General features: G+C 52.5%; 1 protein-coding gene across 2 annotated transcripts in view; it reads right to left on the reverse strand.

The window, feature by feature from the left end:
* Window positions 1-22,402, reverse strand: part of GDAP2 (ganglioside induced differentiation associated protein 2) — a 471,310-nt gene that overhangs the window by 136,763 nt on the left and 312,145 nt on the right. For both annotated transcript variants that reach the window (XM_085620706.1, XM_085620707.1), the window contains exon 6: window positions 12,647-12,723. In XM_085620706.1, the coding sequence (XP_085476832.1) occupies window positions 12,647-12,723 (77 nt within the window). The remainder of the gene's footprint in view (window positions 1-12,646; window positions 12,724-22,402) is intronic.

Here is a 22,402-nt window from a genome sequence, read left to right on the forward strand (position 1 = left end):
AGGTACAGACAGGAGCCCTACATCAATGGTACAAAAGCTGAGGCCTACAGAGACACTGGGGCTAGCATCACAATGGTGGCCCATTGGCTAGTTCCCTCTGAGCAGCTTTTGCCCGGTTTCTCCTACCAGGTGACTAACATTGATGGCAAACAGAACAGTCATCCCATGGCAGAGGTATGTCTCAGCTGGGGAGGGGTCACTGGCCCTAAAAGGGTAGCAGTGTCCCCAACCTTGCCTGTAGACTGCTTACTGGGGAATGACTTAGAACTCTCAGCTTGGGCTGGAGTTGAACAAGACACCCATTCTAAAATGGTAGGCCTTTCACAAAAGGGTAGGGGGGTTGTGCCATTCACAACCCCTGTCCAAATAGATTTCCTCCCTGAAAAGGTTGGAAGGGCAGTGGTAGCCACAGCCCAGGCACAGACAGACTTCCCTGTAGGGACTGGCAGAGCTGTGACAGTCACAGCTCAAACACAAACTGAGTGCCCCCCTGAAAAGGTTGGCAAGGCTGTAATGGTCTCAGCCTATACTCAGACTGACATAGGTGTAGTGAAGCCTGAAACAATGGATCACTCCACACAAACTGAGAGTAGTGGGGAGGAAGAAAAGTCTCCCTCTCCCCAGACATTAGGAAAAGGTCAGCCTCCTCAGGGATCTGACCTCACCCCTTGTGAAGGAACTGCCCCAGAGGTAGCCAGGCCTGGCCTGGCAGAGCCTCTGATGTCAGTGGCCCCTTCCAAGGTGGGATCCAGTCTGGTGCAGGTAGCCTGCCTCTCTCTACCCTGCCTCAGTCAGCCCAGGGCTGCAGAGGTCAGGGAGGCCAGTGGACCCCCAGAGGGCCCCTGTCCACAAGAACCCCCCCATCAAAAGAATGAGGATTGCCTGGCTAGTAGCCCTAGTCAGGTGATGGGTAAAAACATTCCTGAGGGATCTCCTTTACAGGTAGTTAGGGACCTCCCCCAGGGGGATTCTGTTGGGCACAGGCAAACATGGGACCTTAGGGCCCCAAACCTGACCTGTCCCTCCAGTAAGCCCACAAAAGGGACCCAGCCTCCAGCTTTAGGTAGCCAGAGGCTGACCCTGAGAGCACAGTGCAACTCAGTTAAAGAAAGAAAGGCATCCATGGTGGAGGATGATTGGAGGAAGCTGAGGCCTCACTTTGAGGACACTCACTTCAGTACTCCATCTCAACACCAGCCTTTTACTTTGCCAAGACACACCACAGGTAGAGATTCCCTATGGTGGAGACCCTCTGATACCCTTAGGGTGAGGGATTGCTTAGTGGACCATGAGACAGGGGGTAACCATGCCAGTGCTGGTTCCTCCTTATATGGCCACTTGGGCAATATAGGCTTACCTGGTCAAGGTCAGCCTTATCTCCCTTCGTTTGGGGGGGGGTTGTGTAGGAAGGTGGATATCTGACTATGGTTACCCCCAAATTTTTGCCTAGTGTCTAGCTGGTTTTTCGACTTAGTTGGCCTGAGATCCTGCCATTCAGGCTCTCAGGCTATCTGCTCTCTCTGTAAAATGGACTCCATGTACCCTAGGTACATACCCAATTGGTTGGATCACCCTGTCAGCCCCTGTACCAGTGTACACTAGGTACCCAGGGCATTGGTGTACCCAAGGCCTGCCAAGGGCTGCAGCATGTATTATGCCACCCCAGGCTTGGCCTAACAATTTGACACAACTGGCTGATCACTCAGCTGGGGTAAGTTGGTGTAATCACCTCTTACTTAGGTGTAGTATACCTATACCTAACCTTAAATGGGACACCTGGTAACCTATAAGTCACTCCAATGGCAGGCCTTAACAATCCTGAAGGCAGAGTGCTTGGTTCCCTGTGAGATGGTGCTCTGGCATGAGCTGAGCCTGTCTGCAGTGGTCGGAACAACTTCCTTCTACTGTTTCCAGATATCGTCATACCATATACTCTTAAGTGCATTATGAACCTCGCGGTTAAATGCTAACTTTGGTTTGGCTTTATCAAAACATGTCGAGTAAGGTGTCATACGAATTGGAATACTAACCCCTCGCCAATTCTGGCGACGGGGTTAGCATTCCACCCTTCTAGAGGGACACGACATGTACAGTACCTGAAACCCGGGTAAAATCAGACATAGCCTCAGCTCCACAAAATGGATGCTGCCACCACAGACACAAGTCTGCCCTCCTGCTGCTGGGAGTCCTTCCAGCTTGGGAGGTGTGGACAAAGGGTTTCCTGCCAGGGGAGGTGCGTGCACCACCCCAGACAGGATTTTGTGTATTGGTCAGGTAGGGCTTGAAAGAAACCAGACATGCCTGTGGCTCACAAGGAGCCTCGGTGCATATGCCAGTTCAAACCGGTCCTGGGGCACACCAGTCCCGGGCCTGGGGCGAGCTGGACAAAGGATTGGGGGTGTAACCACCCCCCTTCCTGGTCCCACCCTTAGGGAGGGACCTAGCAGGTAGTCCGGCCCCTAGAATCCGCTTAAAGGTAGGAGCTGTGTCCTAAGACTTCAGACATCCTGGAATCAACTTGAAACTAAGAAGAAGACGGGAACTTCGACATTCTGCTGCACAGAAGACTGAAGAAAATCTCCCCTGTGGTCAGGGAGTGACCACCTTGCTAACGCAAGCACCATCCAGCGAATCACCGTCTGCTTTGCCGCCGCCTCCCGCCGGAGCCCGAGCCCAGAGACTGACGAGACCTGGACCTCCAGACCTCTCACCGCCCGATCCACAGTCCCTGCAAAGAGGAGACCCGTGGAGGCACCGAGACACGTGGAGCCAGCCATCTTGGAACGACTACGACAAGCTGACCAGTGCAACAACCGAGGCTCCCTCCAAGTTGTGCTTTGGGTCCTGAGAAGCCCAACCCTCGAGCAGCATCTGCACCAAAGGTGAGCCCTCCAGCATCTCCACGATCTGCGTGGGGCCCTTCTGCATTTTGCCACTCGACGCGCCTAACCGGTTGCTGGCCCGCTGGCTAGTGGCCATCTTGGCGACGAAATCTACGACAAACACCGCTGGTCTGGTTGCTCCAGACTGGCCCTTGCTCCCCTCCAAAGGAGCAATCCCTCTGACCTTGCTGGTCAGAACCAACAGCTGATTTCCGAATCCTCCTGCAATTGCTTTTGCCAAGGCTTGTTTGCTTCGATCAAGTCGCCGACACCGCCGACAGCGAGAGCCTGCGTGGGACAGCTCGTGAGCCGACTCCTGGACGTCGTCGACCTTCAGGGACCACGTGGCTGCGGAGACAAGCTACCCCTCATCACCTGTTTGCACCCGACATCGCCTGGTACCCACCTGGTGCCACGCTGGTCACTGGCTAGTGACTGTGAACACTGTCCCCTCTGCTTACAGGTCTTGAACATCTCCGATCCACTCTTGGATCCACTGCATCTCTTCCCGACCGACCGCCTGCAGCACTTTTGTCTACAGGCCCCACGGAACAGATAGAAGAAACCCGACGCACTTCGAGGCCTATGCACCCGCTTCCTGTGGGTGAGGTAAAGCTGGCACACCTGTGCCCAAGTGTAGTATTACATCTCTAGTGCCTGTGTTCCAAATCTTAAGTTCCTAGGTCATCCGGAAGATTCCTTTTGCAGTAACTTTGTACTTTTTACGCACCCATTGAAACCTATGGGAGCCCGCGTGTGACTATTTGCTCTGCACACGCCACCCGTGGACCTCCTGGTCACTAACTGACGTTAGCTCCTTGTAGGCCCAGCGATTCTAGAGGCCCTAGGCCTTTTCCCTTTTCTGTTCGTGGTACTTATACCACTATTTTAGTATATGGTTCGAGTGGCCACCAGGGCCTATCCATATAAAGTGCAACTTCTGTGTATTCTGTGATAATCTTGTTTGACGATTTGTGCTCCTGTGCTCAGAAAGAGACTAGGGGTTACTTTGATAAATAAATACATATATATTTTGAATATATATCTGTGTGGTGTCCTTTCATTGGTATAAAAGGGGGTTACTATTGGTAAAACAGCTGGCTTAACACGCATCACGAGTTTAGCCTCAAAGACTGCTTAGCCTACGCTACCACTAGGGCAGCTAGTCCGAAAAGGTTGACTTACAACCACACCATAAGGGTTGCTTGGCATGGTACAAGGTGATCACTTTAACTAGTGAGCATCATATACCAGGCCAACTTCTCACAGGACACATTTAAAGGATTGATTGCGTTGTTGTGGCAGTAAACAACAAATCTTTTCCACTTTGCTGCATATCACGCCCTAGTAGTAGGGCGTCTAGCTTCCCTGATAATGTTCATGCAATCAGGGGGAAGGTTAAGGTATCCAAATTCTAGGACCTCAGGAGCCAGATCGCAAGGTTGAGCTGAGCTGGGTCCGGGTGCCTTATCTCTCCATGGTTCTGGGTTAGGAGGCATGGTGAGAGGCATAGCTTTTGGTGTGGTACTACTGAGAGTTCCAGCAGTGTGGTGTACCACGATTGTCTGGCCCATGTTGGAGCTACTAGGATCAGAGTTAGGGAATACTGTTGTAGCTTTCGCACCACTAATGGAATTAGTGGGAGAGGTGGAAAAGTGTATGCAAATTTGTTTGACCAGTTCATCCATATCGCATTGCCTTCGGACAATGGGTGTGGATATCTGGCGGCGAAGCTTGGGCATTCTTTGTTTTTGTGGGTGGCGAATAGGTCTATGTGTGGATGCCCCCACTTCTGAAAGAACGGGTGAAGAACTTGTGGGTGAAGTTCCCACTCGTGGATCTGCTGTGTCTGTCTGCTGAGCAGATCTGCCACGGTGTTTTGTACGCCTGGGACGTGTTGGGCTAGGAGAAAAATCTTTTGTGGAATTGCCCATCTCCATATGCTCTGTGCTAACAGAGAGCTGTGGAGAGTGTGTGCCCCCCTGTTTTTGAATGTAGTACATGGCAGTCATGTTGTCTGTGCGAATGAGGACTGCCTTGCCTGAAATCTGCGCTTGGAAGGATTTTAGGGCGAGGAAGATCGCCAGTTACTCCAGATGGTTGATGTGGAGTAACTTCTGTTGCGGCGTCCATGTGCCCTGTGCTGTGAGATGTAACAGATGAGCTCCCCAGCCGGAGAGCGATGCATCTGCTGTTAGGATTATTTGTGGGACCGGGCCCAGGAACGGTCGACCTCTGGAAAGGTTTGTGGTGTTCCACCACTGCAGAGAGCGACGGGTGCGACCGTCTACCAACACCAGATCTGTCAGTTGTCCCTGGGCCTGGTTCCACTGGCGCGCCAAGCACTCTTGGAGTGGACACATTTGGAGTCTTGCATGAGGCACTATAAAAATGCAAGAGGCCATCATCTCTATGAGTTGCATAAACACTCTTGCTGGGAGAGTGTTGTCATAAGAATTTTAGACGCAGAGCCTGTATTTTTGCAATCCTGGCAGGATTGGGATAGGCTATGGCTTTTGAGGTGTCTATGGTGGCTCCGAGATATTGTTGTGTGTGTGATGGTACCAGGTGGGATTTTTGATGGTTCACCGTGAAACCTAGCTGGTGAAGTAGTTGGAACGTAGCGGCGGTATGTTGCACACATTGTTGGTAGGATGTGGCTTTTATCAGCCAATCGTCCATATAGGGGAAGACGTAAATGTGCTGTCTTCTGAGGTGTGCAGCAACTACTGCCAGGCACTTGGTGAAAACCCTTGGTGCTGTTGTTACCCCGAACGGGAGCACCTTGAACTGGTAGTGTTGTCCGTCCACCACAAACCTGAGGTACTTTCTGCGAGACTGGTGTACTGGGATGTGAAAGTACGCGTCTTTCAAGTCCAGAGTGGTGAGAAAATCGTTCTGGGAGAGAAGTGGAAGAACCTGTTGAAGGGTTACCATGTGAAAATGGTCTGAATGAATGTAGGTGTTTAGAGGTCTGAGATCTAAGATAGGTAGTAGGGTCTATTCCGTCTTTGGAATTAGAAAGTACAGGGAGTAGACCCCTAAATTTTGTTGATTTATGGGGACCTGCTCTATTGCAGGAGGGAGATCACCTCTTGTGTTAGTAGCGCAGTATGTTCATACGACATAGGGTGGTGCCTGGGTGGAATGTTGGGGGGTGTAGATGTTAATTCTAGGCAATACCCTGACTGAATAATTTGTGTCACCCATCTGTCTGAGGTGATTGTCTCCCAGACGTGAAGGAAATGTTGTAGTCTGCCTCCGACCGGAGTGGAATGGTCTGGAGGGAGTGGGGGAAAGTCATTGGGCAGGAGGTGTGGCAGAGCGGGCGGTATTTGTTTTGCCTCTGCCCTTATTATTTTTGCCTCTGCATCCGCCTCTTTGATAACCCTTCGTGAAGGTAGATTGAGGAGGGGATTTATAGGACGTGGATGCACTGTCCGAGGAGTAGCCTCTGCCCGTGCCCCGAAAGGAAGAACGGCGAAAGGAGCGCCTGGGAGTCTGTGTCTGTAGGGCTCCCATAGATTTCGCCGTGTCTGCATCTTTTTTCATTTTTTCGAGGGCTTCGTCTACTTTAGGGCCAAATAGATGATCTTGGTCGAAAGGGTGATTTAACATAGAGGCTTGTACCTCTGGTTTAAACCCTAAAACCCTGAGCCAGGCATGGCGACGGAGAAGGACACTGGTGTCTATGGCCCTGGAGGCTGTATCTGCCGCATCTAGGGCACATCGTATCGAGGTATTGGTTATTGTTTTCCCTCTTGAATAAGTTCATTAGCCCTAGTCTTGTACTTTTCAGGGAGATGGTGCATGATGGTCTCTAGCTCATCATATTGCGCCCTGTCGTATCGGGCCAACAGTGCTTGCGTATTGGCAATACGCCATATATTGGCCGCTTGTGACGCAGTGCGCTTCCCTGACGCATCTAGGAGCTTGGACTCTTTGTCAGGTGGGGGCGCCTCGCCTGACGCCTGAGAATTTGAGCGCTTCCTAGCTGTAGATACCACTAGGGGATCTAATGGTGCAGGGCCTTTAATGTAAGAAGGGTCTGTGGGGGCGGCTTTGTATTTCTTCTCTATCCGAGGGTTTAGGACCCTGGCCCTGACTGGGTCTTTAAAAACCTCAGGGGCATGTTTAATTACGCCCTTTAACATAGGTAGAATGGCAGTGGACCTATGTGTATCGTCAAAGGTGTCTAAGAGAAAATCCTCCTCCACTGGGTCGGTATGTAACTCCACCCCGTGGTAGTGTGCCACCCGTTGTAACAAATGGTGAAAACCCAAGGAATCTTCAGGAGGGGATGGCCTAGATGGATAAAGGTCATCCTGTGGGACATCTGGGATGTCCGGATTGTTATAATCATCCCATGGGTCTGGAGATCCAGTAGGGGTGGGATCTTGTGGCACATCTGCTGGATCATAGTAAGGGTCCCCCAAATCGTCTGGGACAGGAGACAAGGTGGGGGAACGATGAGGTGGAGGGGGTGGAGGTGGAGAGGGTGGAGGAGGTGGGGAAGGCACCCTGAAAGGAGAGGTAGCAATGTCCTTTCTCTTTGGAGGTGGAGGTGGAGCTGGCTTGTCCAAGTGTCTCTTTTTTGAAAACAATGTCAAGTGTCCAGTCTTTGGATCCTTGGTGAGGGTTTTTTGCAAAGGATCCGGTGTGAAAAGCTCCTGTGACACTGGTTGTTCGGTCGGCGCCGAAGGTTTCGGGGCCGACGGCTTTTTAGGTTTGTCGAAGCCGTGCTTCCTCGGAACCTCCGTTTTTTTGGTCGTTGCCGAAGAAGGTCTTGGCACGGGAGTGTCGGTGCCGAGGGTCTTGTGATGTTTGGTCGGCGCCGGAGGAGCAGGTTTCGACACCGAAGACTTCGGTGCCGGGTTCGGTGTGGAGGTGGAGGCCGATTTTTTCTTCGGTGCCGAAGGGTGTTTCTCGGCACCGGTGGTCGGCTGGCTCGAGCCCGAGCTGCCGGAGGGCTTAATAGGCTTCTTTACCGGGCCCGAAGGTGGGGTGTGAGAAGCAGTGTCCTTGGTCTTGCCTAGGCCCGGAGGCGAAGGTGTGACCGAAGCCTTTTTCGGTATCGGCGTGGACGTGGGAGGGGGAATTGTGCTCACGACCCGCTGCGCCGGGGTGATGTCCTCCACATCTGAGTCGTCGGCCTCGGAAGCGCTGACGAGGTCGTCGTTCTCCTGTTCGATGTCCTGATGTCCCGGAGCTTCGACGTCGTCCCCGAAGATGTCGACTGGAGCGGAGGTCGAAGAGTGCGCCATGTTGCGTCCAGCCCGTCTATCTCGAATGGTCTTTTTTGAGCGAAAAGACTTGCAGGCGGGACAGTCTCGGGCCTCGTGTTCTGGGGAGAGGCAGAGGTTGCACACCTCATGGAGATAGGTGTGGGGAAACTTGGACCCACATCGAGGGCACTTCTTGAAGGGAGTTCTTTCCATCAGCCGAGACCGGAGCCGGAATAGGCCGCCATCGACCACCGGAATCGAAGAAGTGCCGAAGAGAAGATGAGTAAGATGATTTATATCTTTGAAAAAGCTCGATGAGGGAGGATTTGTGCGTCGATCGGTGAACTGGGAAGTTCGGAACCGGAGCGCGAAGTATTACATCCGAGCCCGATGGCGGAAAAAAACAATCTGAGGATGGAGCCGAAGCCCATGCGCAATACGAACCAGAGGAGGAGTCACCGAACTCGTGACTTCCAAAGACTTTCCAACAGGAAAAACAAACTGCTAACATCCGGGCCCAACACCAGATGGCGATCTATGCACAGTGTATAATCTGCAGCTCATATGCCTCGAACATACAGTTCTTCACTTAAAATGAGGTTCCAGTTACTTGTGATTATTTTCAGGGAGTCCACAGTTCTCAAAATGGTCACTTTTTGGTGCAGTCTGCACCTTCTGGGGGCCTGTACGCCTCGTAGGTTTTGGACGCGTCGTGCCGTTTCCCACGCTTCCCGCATGAGCACGCGTACTAGGACTCAAGACGTACGGACCGTACCTTCGTAGGTACGCGTCGCACGAGTCTGGTACGCCTCTTGCCACACCTCACGCTTCCCGCGTGAGCAACGTCTATATCTTTAACGCTGGACGGACCGTACAGGCGCCGGGACGCACCGTACGAGCTGGGGACAAACCGCACAAAGTCTCGCGCTTCCCGCGTGAGTCGCGTAGCGGTACAATAGCGCAGTACGGACCGTACACAGGAAAGTACGGTTCGTACGACGGCGCTTGGGCTCACAGTACCTTATTTCTTGGGGGTAATGTTCGTGGTGGCCTCAGAAGTCCGTAGAGGGGCGTCCCACGTCGCGTTGCAGTCCCGCTTGGGCAGTGGACGACGATGCTTCGTGGGGCGCTTCGGAACGTCGCAGCACACCTCGGGGGTCAGAAGCAGGAGGGGCAGCTCGGGGGTGATTTCTCAGCGCGGCGCGCTGGTCGGCTTCGTCCAAATCGGCGAACTAGTGCGCCGCCGGTCCTCACAGTGGTCTCTACGGCCAGGGGGGTCGCAGAGGCTCGGCGCTTGGGCACAGGCAGTCTCTTCCCTACGGTGCGCGCTCCGGCTCGAGGGGGCAGTTGTTTGCTTTGCTCAGGCCAGGCAGGACAGGCCTTTACGGTGCTCACAGCAGCACAAACGATTCAGGAGTCGCGTTGCTCAGCGAGAGGGGGCACACAGGTTCTCTGGGGTCAGCGTTGCAAATCCACCCACAGCAGCTTCCTCTTCTTCCAGGGAGGGGTAGCGCCCACTGCTCCTGGGGCGCAGTTCAGGGGGCAGGTTCACAAGCAAGCCCTTGGAGATTGTTCTTAAAGCACAAGTTGAATTCAAAGTCTCTCAGTCTTTTTCCTCTCCTTCCAGCAGCAAGGCACCAACCACAGGCCAGTCTCTCAGGCTTAGAGACAGTACTCCTCCATGCAGCTTTCCCAGGTCCTTCTCTTCGGGTAGAGGTTCTTCTTGGCATAAACAGGATCTGATTTCTTAGGAGCAGGGCTCCTTCTTTTATAGCAAGTTTCTTTTGTTCTTTGTCGCCAGGGGGCCTGTGCCTGGCTCAGTCCGGTTTTGGAGCACTTTGTTGTGGTGACTCTGCTCTTTCCTTTAAGCAGCAGGGCAGAGACATCAGCCGCTCCACAGGGGGCGGAGCCAGCATTGTGATGGCAGAGCACAGGTCTATTCAGAGTCACGTTGTACTCCTCCCACCCATCCTGGTGTAATCTCTCTACCCACCACCTGGCAGCCAGCCTGTCTCCTGGAATTCCCCAGCCCTGCTCCTTACTGTTGCTAGGCAGCACACACACACAGCAGAGGCGGACTGAAATGGCTAAGCAAGTGAATACTAACTTTCTAAAAGTAGCATTTACAAACACAGGATATTAAAATAAACTTTACTAAAAGAAGTATTTTATTATTCTGAGTTCAGGCATACTAAACTTGACTTTCTACCATGCTCTCCGAGTCCGCTGGGATTACAGCGTGTAGTAATTCCAGCAGCCCATTCTGGCCTATGGAGGACAGGTAGCCTTACAATAGTGAAAAACTAAAATGGCTGTAATTCACTATTAGGACATGCCACACACATCAGGGCTTGTCCTACCTTATGCTTACAATGCACCCTGCCCTTGGGCCTACCATAGGGGTGACTAATATGAAGTTAAGGGAAGGTTTAGGTACTGGCAAGTGGGTGCACTTGCCCAATCAGCATGACAGTACCAGACAGCACGCAGGTTCTGCAATGGCAGACCTTAGACACATTTTACTAGGCCGCTTCTGTGGGTGGCACAACCAGTGCTGCAAGCCCACCAGCAGCATTTGTATTTACAAGCCCTGGGCACTCCTGGTGCACTTTACTGGGGTCTGACAGTAAACCAAATAGCCAATCATGGAATCCAACCAACATATACATTTTATATAGGGAGCACTTGCACTGTGGCACTGGTTGGCAGTGGCACATTGATCTGAGCAGCCAACACCAGCAAAACACATGTGGCACAGCGACAAAAAAGTGGAAGGGAGACTCACGCCAAGGTGCCAGGTCTAACAGGGATGAATGAGATGGACTCGATTGCAGACCAATCCTTGTGTCCAACGGCTCGGTGAGCAGAACTGCTACAGGCTCACAAGGACCCCTGTATGAAGGTGGTCCCGGCAGGCAGGTACACAAGAGGATACTCCTTTTTTTCTACTTCAAGGCTCCTTGCATCTTTTTTGCTTGTCATGTCGAGAGGAGGACAGACGTGTAGACAGCGGTCTTCGCCGGATATGGTAGATGTCGCTTGAACGGCACAAACCTTACACATATTTAGATGGTTCTATAATTATAAGCTCGTCTTGTCCGATTCAGCCAGGCTCTGCAGGTGCAGCAGGGATGGGATCCTTGTGTTGCTATAGTTGCCTTAAGTGGGCCGGGTGTGCCCAGACGTGGGTCCTGAGCTCGCTGTGCCTCTGGATTCAAGTTAGTCTGGCTGAGGGGTGATGCCCCAAAATGGCTCCCAGGATGCTTGTTTCCGGTCCAGGGAGCACCTGGTCTGGCAGTTCGGGCTGGACTGTTCGCATGAGGAGCAGCGTCAAGACATTTACATACTGGGTGGCATGGTAAGAAAAAGAATGATGGATTTAACACACATCTCTTGCCTGGGGGTGAATGTTTGATTTGTTTTGCATTACGTCCATCATTTGTATAGCTTTTGCTTTCTAGTACAAAGTGCGCCAGATATGCCCAGATGTGGGTCTCGGGCTCACTGTGCCACTGGGTTCAAGCTAGTCTGTCTGATGAGGGGCGATACCTAGAAACCGGTCCTAGGAAGCTTGTTTCCGGTCCAGGGTGGACCCGGCTTGACTGTTCCCATGAGGCGCAGGGTCAAGAGTGATTTACATATGGCTGGGTCTAAACTGGGGTGGCGTGGTAAGCAAAAGAACGATTGATTACATTCAGATTTTTGTGACTGGGGGGGAATGTTTGATTTGTTCTGCATTCGGTCATCATTTGTGTGTCTTTTGATTTCTCGCCCTAAGTGTGCAGAGTATGTCCAGACGTGGGTCCCGGGCTCACTGTGCCACTGGATTCAAGCTTTCCTGGCTGAAAAGGGGTGAAACCCCGAAACCGGTCCTAGGATGCTTGTTTCCGGTCCAGGGAGAACCTAGCCTGGCAGTTTGGGTTGGGCTGTTCCCATGAGGAGAAGCGTCAAGACTGATTTGCATATGTCTGAGTCCGAACTGGGTGACATGGCGAGCAAATAAATTATGTATTTAGCCCATCTGTGATTACGGGTGAATGTTTGACAATGTTCAGCATTCCGTCCATCCTTTATTTGTGTTGCTCCTGTCAAATTCAGGACATGGGCAGGGACAGACTGACAGTAGGGGGCACCAGGCAGTTTCCCGGGGGGCTGAAGGGTGGGGGCCAGTTTGAGTGGTGGGGAAAGGTTCTGTTATTGGGGGCTGTTTTTGCAGCAGTGCAATATCGGCTCCCCCTGTAACAAAAGCAGCAGCGGTGCTTCTCACTAGCACCCCATCGCCCCCGTTCGCACCTGCCGGAGCCGGTCCAGCTGAATTGCCAGGGCAGGTTTGTGTTCCCAGTCCGGCCCTGGGCAGGAGACACAAGACCATATTCTCTCCGTCACAAGGTGCGCAGAGCACCGGGGCGGTGCAGACTGGACGCAGCTAGCCAAGGTCCAGAGGAATGATGCAGCCTGGAGAGGGCAGGAAAGAAAGTGGAGGCTAGAGCGATGGGCACCACCAGTGCCTGAAAATGTAGGAAGTAGCAAATTAAATACCTCTTCTTGGTCTGTGACAGCGAAGACGACCTTTTCAATGGACTCGCCGTGGGCCTCCAGGAACCTGCGCACTGTCCCTGAAAGAAAAGAGGATGGAAATCACTACGTAAACGTGGACGTGGGAAAAGATGAACACAAACCGCAGGTCTTCACCACTTGACTTGGAGTTACCTTCAATAACCAGGCGGAGGGGGACGTACCTGGAGAAGCCTTCAGATGGATGCCGCCTGGGGGCTACAGCAGACTGGGGTGCATCACTGGAGCAAAACTCCATACTACTTCCACCCACAGCTCAGCTGTGCTAAGCCTAGGAGTTTACCTTAAGTTACTAAGGAGACCTTTGAGGGACAGTTAAACAAGACTAGGGGCTGATAAAGAAGGTGGGCTGGAGAAACCTGCCACACAGAGCCTGGATACCTAGACACCAGAACAAATGTCTGAACCCCAATCTCCTGTGCACTGCAGCGGGCTCTCCCCGCTTCAGAGACGTGGATTACAGCAGTCCAACGCTCGGGATGGTGGGCACTGCCTGCTTGCCCCTGAGCGTCAGGGGAGGGGGGGGCGCCATCATGGGCAGGCACCGCTTCAAAGAGCTCCTTTAGTACCTCTTCTCCAAAAACCACCGTGAACATATGAAAGGAAAGGACAGCCCCTCAAGTCACTGCTGGGGGCACTGAAAGGCCTCTAACCCGGGACCACCTCCTCTCTTAAGGGCAGAGCCTGAAAGATGTCGGGTGAGTTAATGGAGGTGTTGGGGGGGTTTACAAGAGAAACAACCTGTCAATAGGGGTGTTCATGGGGGCTGGAGGGGGTTTACAGGGTTTACAAGAGAAACAACCCGTCAATAGGGGTGTTCATGGGGGTGGGGGTTTACAAGAGAAACAACCTGTCGATAGGGGTGTTCATGGGGGCTGGAGGGGGTTTAAAGGAGAAACAACCCGTTGATAGGGGTGTTCATGGGGGCGGGAGGGGGTTTACAAGAGAAACAACCCGTCAACAGGGGTGTTCATGGGGGCGGGAGGGGGTTTACAAGGGAAACAACCCGTCAATAGGGGTGTTCATGGGGGCTGGAGGGGGTTTAAAGGAGAAACAACCCGTCAATAGGGGTGTTCATGGGGGCAGGAGGGGGTTTCAAAGAGAAACAACCCGTCAATAGGGGTGTTCATGGGGGCAGGAGGGGGTTTAAAGGAGATACAACCCGTCAACAGGGGTGTTCATGGGGGCAGGAGGGGGTTTCAAAGAGAAACAACCCGTCAATAGGGGTGTTCATGGGGGCAGGAGTGGGTTTACAAGAGAAACAACCCGTCAATAGGGGTGTTCATGGGGGCGGGAGGGGGTTTACAAGAGAAACAACCCGTCAACAGGGGTGTTCATGGGGGCGGGAGGGGGTTTACAAGGGAAACAACCCGTCAATAGGGGTGTTCATGGGGGCTGGAGGGGGTTTAAAGGAGAAACAACCCGTCAATAGGGGTGTTCATGGGGGCGGGAGGGGGTTTAAAAGAGAAACAACCCGTCAATAGGGGTGTTCATGGGGGCAGGAGGGGGTTTACAAGAGAAACAACCCGTCAATAGGGGTGTTCATGGGGGCGGGAGGGGGTTTACAAGAGAAACAACCCATCAACAGGGGTGTTCATGGGGGCTGGAGGGGGTTTACAAGGGAAATAACCCATCAATAGGGGTGTTCATGGGGGCAGGAGGGGGTTTCAAAGAGAAACAACCCGTCAATAGGGGTGTTCATGGGGGCTGGAGGGGGGTTTCAAAGAGAAACAACCCGTCAATAGGGGTGTTCATGGGGGCTGGAGGGGGTTTACAAGAGAAAGAACCCGTCAATAGGGGTGTTCATGGGGGCGGGAGGGGGTTTACAAGAGAAACAACCCGTCAATAGGGGTGTTCATGGGGGCTGGAGGGGGTTTCAGAGAGAAACAACCTATCAATAGGGGTGTTTGTGGGGGTGGGGGGTTTACAAGAGAAACAACCTATCAAAAGGTGAGTCATCGGCAGAGGGGGAGTTCACTGCATAACAGTGGTAAAGCCTTCTTCCCCCAAAGATGCACCAACCATGGCTGCGTCCTCAAGGGACCAACCTGGAGATCTGCGGGCCATTTCAAATAAATGGTTAATCCCTCATCTGCGTGTAACACATGCGGCCAACCTGCAACGCCGCCACAGTGACGGCATCACTTATAGACCAGAGGGCGCACAAATGTCTCCTGACTGTAGTGGTTCATACTATGTGCATGTGACGTCAGAGGGGATGAGGAAGAGAGAAAAGGAGAGGGGAGATGACAGGAGAGAGTGAAGAGGGACAGAGAGATCATGACAGAGAATGGAGGAGAAACAAAGGGGAAAAGAGGACGAGAGAGAGAGAGAGAGAGAGAGAGAGAGAGAGAGAGAGAGAGAGAGAGAGGAAAGAGGAAGGGATAGAGGAGTGAGTATGGGGTAGGTGAAGAGGAGAGAGTTAAAAGGGAAACAGAAAAAAGCGTGAGAAAGAGGAGTGCCTAAAAGAAAAGGAGGGAGAAAATTAGAGAACTAGAGAAGGACAGAGGGTGGGGTAAGGAAGTGAGAAACGGGAGAGAGAGGGAGAATGCCAAAGAGTCCTATGGTGATCGAGAGTGAATGGGGAGAGATGGAGGGAGGGAGCGCCATAGGTTCGAGAGGGGAAGAGAGTGGAAGGCGGGAGAGAGACAGATGAGAAAGGACGAGACGCGAAAAGAGAGGGGAACTGGCAGATAAGAGACCCCCGGTCCAACCCTGTTTAAACACGAGGAATGCCTCGGTCTTTCTTCTGCATCAGAACAGAATTCATGAAAATGCACAAATGAAACGCAAGAAGGAACAGGCAGCGCATTCCCTAGTTTCTAGAGGGGTCTTTTTAGGACAGAGGTCATCTGAGGCCCCTTGAGAAGATCTGAAGACAAGCCCCCACGCCCTCAAATCTTACCACCCTCAGGAACGCCAGGAGAAACTACAAATCAAACATCTTCAAAGCGAAACCAAACCCCAACGTGCTGCAGCGAAAAGCAGCCCAGAGCAACTTTTCGATATTATCAAACAACTAAACTCCCACTCTCCACTCTCCCCCAGCCTCCACCAGCCACCCAGTCTCCACCAGCCACCTCCTTTGGTGAGAAGGTAAAGTCCATTGAGCAATCGTTTTCACCAAAATCCACTCTCCTAGAAGATTGTATGCTGACCCGTGAAGCTCAGTCATGGGCGTACTTTGATATATTTCTGGGTCAGAGTTACTTGAAACTAGAACTATCACCTCTCCGACACTGGACCTTCCTGGTGAACTACCCGTGAAACAAGGCGTTCCTGTGAGTGGCTGGCCTGGTATATGATGTCCACTTATGTAAGTGGGCACCCTGCACCAGTCCAGACAACCCTTAAGTGCTGGGGACCCGAGGAACCACCCACGTAGAGCGTGTGCAGTGTGAACATGACCACGGGCTCCTTACAAGTCTATGTATAAGCTGCGGTTTGATTTTTAAAGATGAAGGACCCTTCCCAGTGGACCCTGAAGAAACCCCATGGAAGACCAAAGATTGGAGAGCTACCCAACCCGTGGATACCGTGGTAACCAAGTTACCTATCCCAGGGGAGCCGGGTGCATGTGTGAAGTGGCGTCAGAAACCGCCGTCGAACCCAATGGAGGACTTCAGGAAGGCGCCACTGCTGAAGAAAGAGAAAGTGGCCAGTGGAATCAGAAGGCGGCTTCTAGTTGAGAGGTACCTGCAAGCAGAGGGGACAGAGTCTGTCACTCAGGAGTGACCAGGAGACTTGGAAGACGAATGCCCTCCGTTGTCGGGTGTTGCAGGAGAGGCGACGGTGACCTTGACTCAGCAGCTGTGAGGACCTGGCGATGGTGAGGAAGAACAGTAACCATGCACATGCTGTCCCACATCGGATGTCATCAGTTGAGGGGTCGGTGTCTGTCGGAAGCACCAACAAGCCTAGGCAACTGCAACCCACGTGGATATCGAAGAAGGGGCAATGTTGGGACCAACAAGGTCCAGGGGACTCACCACGAGCAGTGGAGTCCAGGCAGGCCCCGAGCAATCAGGGGAGCCCAAGAAAAGCAAAGGTGACCCTCAAATTGACCCACAGGCCGGAGGCACTGGAGTCTCGAGAAGACCTCAAGCAGCTCACCAAAAGATGGGGGCCACGATGCACACGATGCGGTGTAGCCCAAGATTCTGGTCACCAGAGATGCTAGAGGTTGGGGCTACTTGGAGCCGGAAGATCTTCTTGGAAGGAAGCCAACAAACCTTTGCAACTGCAAGTTGAAGTGGTGAACAGGAGTTCAGTTATTGCAAACCTCCACAAGGGATACTGGCCTCAAACTTAGTGAGAGGGTAGGGCAGGCATCGGGAACTGTGGAGAACCACAAACTGTGTTGCAGAACATTCCGGAGTCCGGAGGAGCTCAGCCTCAGCAGACCTGTAGACTTAGTTGCAGTGCCTGCAAATGCAGAGGAGTGACTCCTTCACTCGGAGGGAGATTCCTTCAGTTGTCTTTGATCCCAAAGGCCATGGAAGGTTCCAGTATGGTGCACAGGCACAGATGATGCAGCAGACTGGAAGGGAGACGAAGTCGAGCCTAAACGAAGTCCAGGGTGCCAAGACGGTAGAAGAAGTGGTATCTGATCTGAATCTTATCCCACAACGAATTTAGGGACCCACCCACAGGTAAGCCCTTAAGGACCCTAAGGAAAGGGATGGGACGATTCAGGGGACTTTCCCAGGGGGGAGGTTACTCCGATGTCCTTTGTCCAGTTTTGCGACAGAGCGGGAGCCAACAGTCCTGGGAGCCAACAGCTCCCAGGACTGGTTTGAACGGGACTATGCACAGGGAACCAAATGTGCCCCTCAGACAGACTTTCAGACTTTCATTGTTATACGTTCCTCTGCTCGAGCTTGGCTCAGCAGCAGAAGGGCAGAAATGTGTCTCTTGTCGGCAACAACAATTTTGTGCTGTCTGGAACTTTGAAGGTTGGCACCGGGAACACAGAGGCTAAACGCGGGCTTTTCCAGCGCTTGGAATGATACCTCCCACACCGTTTACGGTGTGAGGGTATCATTCCAACAAGTTTTATACCAAACATGATCGGATTCGTTGCAGCCATTTTCGAGATGGTCATCACGTACTTACGCAGTGCCCCTCTATATGGTATATGGCTGCTTCACTTACAACCCGGGAGAATGGACTCTGTAGGCTGTAGGGGTGTCCTGCTCATGCAGGGGCTCCCTCACACTTACAACCAAGCACCCTGCTTTCAGGATTACAAAGGCCTGCTACAGTGGTGATTTATAGGTTTTAAGTGCAGTGACCCTAGATATAGGAAACCTATTTCTTTAGTAAGTGGTACTAGCACCATCTTCCACAGGCTGCAATGGCACGCCTGTAGTTCCATTTTGCATGATCTCCCATGGGTGGCATAATGCATGCGTCAGCCCATGGGGGACACCTGGGGTACCTTTGCCCTGGGTACATTAGTACCCCATACTAGGGACTTATAAGGGTACCCCAGTATCCAATCTGTAGTGAACATAACGATTTAGGGAGAAAGCAGATAAACTGGGGTCCAGATTAGCAGGATACCAGTCAGACTAGTCAATAACAGCTTAGCACCAGGCAAAAAGTGGGGGCAACCGTAGAAGCAGATCCTACTTTCCTACAGTTCCTCTCCGACACTGGACCTCCCTGGTGAACTCCTCGTGAAACAAGGGGTTCCTCTCCGACACTGGACATCCCTGGTGAACTCCTCGTGAAACAAGGGGTTCCTCTCCGACACTGGACCTCCCTGGTGAACTCCTCGTGAAACAAGGGGTTCCTCTCCGACACTACTGGACCTCCCTGGTGAACTCTCTGTGGAACAATATTTGACCTGAACAACCTTAGCCTGCTTCCAACTCTTCCATTCTAACAGAAGCTACTAGAAAGCTGTGCAGCGTCACAGCCGTTGGTCCACATCCCGTCCAATAACCCTCTGGATGTCTTCCACTCTGGCTCCAGGCGGGTTGTAGCACAGAAATGGCCCTTCTGTAAATTGTGGAGGACTCTCTCTGCCTGCTAGACTCGGGGAACTCGTGTCTGCTTGCACTCCTGGACACAAAGGCTGCCTCTGATACAGTCAGTCACAATGCCGATTAGCACCATGAAGAAACGGACAGGAATCGATGGGACAGTAGTCCAGTGGTTAGACTCCTATCAGTCCAACCGTTAACAAATAGTGAAAATAGCAGAACCAACATAACAAGGGGTCCCACAGGCCTCTGTCCTCACCCCAACCTGGTTTCATCCATATCTTGAACCGGTTGGGGATATTTTAAGAAAATCTGAAAATAGTCATCATCAATACTTGGCTGGTCCCAGATCTAACAATATTTCATTCCCTCAAGACATCCGTCTCTTCTCCTTCACCCTCGACAAGGTTCATAAACTGATGACCAACCACCACTTAAAACACAACCCAACTAAATCTGAATTTGTACTAATATCTCTCAACAAATACACCCTCCCTATTGAAGAGGGCCTGGAATCCTCGTCTCTCCTGAACTGAGATCCGGTCACTGTGGAAAATCCAAATCACTGGGCTTTGACCTGGACCACCATCGCGACCTCCAGAGGCAAACCCTGGCCATGGCCAAAGGCGCTCGCCACCGGCGACGACTGCGCTGGGGCTGCGGGCAGCGTCTCCAGAGCATGACCTGGAACGGGGTCCAGGGACTGGTTCTTTCTGCAACAGATGACTCTAGCTCACTCCTCTCTGGTCTCCCTCGTCTGCCTCCCCTGAGAGCCATGCTGCGGCCCGCCCTGCAACAGGCCCCAGGAAATGTACCTGCATCGGCTCCCCATAGAAGCAACAATGCCATTTAGGAGCGCATGCGCCGCTCAAGCCCCGCACAACTCCGCTCCCTCATACCTGCTTGGAAAATGTAAAGTCTCCGGAGCTCAATGCGTCCCTCCTGCTCGAGCCTCCGACTCTCAGGCAAGGAGGCTGCTTGAGAGACTTCCGCTGGGAGAGCAGCGAGGCCCCGGAAGTCCCGCCCACCAGGCCTCGCAGGACCTGCTCGCATTCAAAGGGTCGCAAACTCATCCTATTGGGTAAAGTGGGATGGCTGCTTCTCCTGTGTTGACTTGGCCGCTCTTTCCTGATACAAAATATGTGTTCTCTCTGCTCTCCTGGTTACTTGCGGCTGATTTGGGATGCTGGTTAGCTAACCACTTATCCGGAGATATCCTTGCTGGTAAGAAATATTCCCTCCTTTCCGCGGTACTAATAGGTTGTTTTATGGTGTTTGTTAACCAGAACACCCCTCCCGCACTCTTCTAAATCGCTTTCTAATGCCCACACTATTAGGGTGACCAGACGTCCCCGTTTTCCCAGGACGGTCTCCATTTTTGGGGAAGTGTCCCCGTGTCCCGACACTTTTCTCCAAGTGACTCAAATGTCCCAGTTTTCAAACAGTGTCCCCGTTAAACACAGAAATGTCCCTGTTTTTCATTGTTCCGGTTGAGCATGCGCGCGCATGCTCTCTTTGCACTGTTTACGGCATGTGTCGTCACTGAGGTGAGCGCTGTAGCAAGAAGGGAAATCCTTTGAAGAGAGACATTTTACACGCAGCGCCACCTACGTCATCGTGCCAGCCAAAGTTTCTACTTTGGATAAAACAATATTTCTTCGTCCTGTTGCTTGTATTCATAGTCATACAAACTTTTCAGTAGCCCATATGCATACCGTGCAAGGATTAATGCATTGCTCATTGCATGTTTTAGTCATAACCAATTGATGCATCCTTTGTGTTCTCCATATCAAAGCTATGACTTGACCTTTTGACTGACCTTTCAGATCACGGCAAACTGTTTAGCTGGAAAGGACTTAAAAGAGCAGGGAGAGGTGAGAGGCGAGCAGCGCTGCTCGAGCTCTTTGCTCAGGTCTTCACACTATTTCACTATGAGATGATACCAATGGCTAGAGTGCACTATACATACCCCAGTAAGGTAACATGACATCCCAGCAGTGACCATGCAAAGGTGGGAGGACTGTGTGGTCGGCCAGCCATTGCCACCCTTAAGACCCTAAGGCAGTAATACCTGGAGAGAAGTGTTTTTTTTTACATTGGTCCATGGCTGCCATTTGGCAATTTAGCATTCCGCAGTTTACCTCCCATGCTTTTCTGTCATGAGCAACTAAGCAACATTGGTGAGTTGTACTTTATGTGGTACTGACGTGCAGCTATAGAAACGAGCATTGATAAAGCTATTAAATCTGGCTTTTGCTAGTCTGTGATGTTTTATTGATTTTTGGCAAATATATGCTATAGTCCTTAAAAGTGTAAATGTAATAAAAAGTACTAATGCTGCTGTGTGAAGGAGAGGGTTGCCAATAAAAGACCGCAGATTTGTTGTCTGTAATGCTCCATCTCGGTCTGTGGAGGGAGCTGTAATTGTAGTCCTTTTTCTATGTCTATGACAGCTGTCAAATAGTCCTACTTTTATGTCGATGGTTACTGCAAACCGTAGTCCTACTTCTATGTCTATGACCTGTCCCCGTTTTTTGTTTTGAGAATCTGGTCACCCTACACACTATGTAACAACTGCCAAAGTAAAAATAAATACATAAATAAATAAAGATTTAGAAAGAAAAAATACAAAACTTGAAGAGGGTTCCGTGGAATTGATAACACTGGGGCAGGACCTACAAAACCAGGGCAGGCCCCAGGCATGACACCTGGGCAGGCCCCGCAGGCCCCCCACACGACACCGGGGCAGGCCCCACACACAACACCGGGGCAGGCCCCACACACGACACCGGGGCAGGCCCCACACACGACACCGGGGCAGGCCCCACACACGACACCGGGGCAGGCCCCACACACGACACCGGGGCAGGCCCCACACGACACCGGGGCAGGCCCCACACGACACCGGGGCAGGCCGCACACGACACCGGGGCAGGCCGCACACGACACCGGGGCAGGCCGCACACGAAACCGGGGCAGGCCGCACACGAAACCGGGGCAGGCCGCACACAACACCGGGGCAGGCCGCACACAACACCGGGGCAGGCCGCACACACCACCGGGGCAGGCCGCACACACCACCGGGGCAGGCCCCACACGACACCAGGGCAGGCCGCACACGACACCAGGGCAGGCCGCACACGACACCAGGGCAGGCCGCACACGACACCAGGGCAGGCCGCACACGACACCAGGGCAGGCCGCACACGACACCAGGGCAGGCCCCACCGCACTAGCAAAGGCCCTCCAACAGTCAAGTCCAACAACACTGGGACAGGTCCAGTGGCACTGGGATAGGCCCCACCACTTCACTGGAAAGAAAATGGCTATTTTTTTTCTGAACAAAGCGACCCCACCCGCTGGGTCCACAACTTGCGCAAGGTACAGCAGGTGTTTAAAGCTCCTTCCTGCTCCATGTGAGCGCTACAGAGGAACAAACAGTGATTCCTCTTATTTGAAAGAACTCGAAGGGACAATTCCACGCTCAGCCTCTAGATGGCGAGCTGAAACAGAGCATGAACTCCAGAGTTCTTTCAAGCTATAGACACGTTTCTTCTAATGCTCTTTCTGGAGCTGTGGCCGCTGCAGAGCTTTGGATATCTCCCTTCAACTGGACTGTCCTCGCCTGGCCCAGGGGCGGAAGGTGCATGGAGGGCCCCCCTGCAAGGTGCATGGAGGCCCCCCTGCAAGGTGCATGGAGGCCCCCCCCCCCCGCTCGGTACATGGAGGG

This window comes from Triturus cristatus, chromosome 8 (assembly GCF_964204655.1).
Source record: "Triturus cristatus chromosome 8, aTriCri1.1, whole genome shotgun sequence".
Taxonomy (NCBI): Eukaryota; Metazoa; Chordata; class Amphibia; order Caudata; family Salamandridae; genus Triturus; species Triturus cristatus.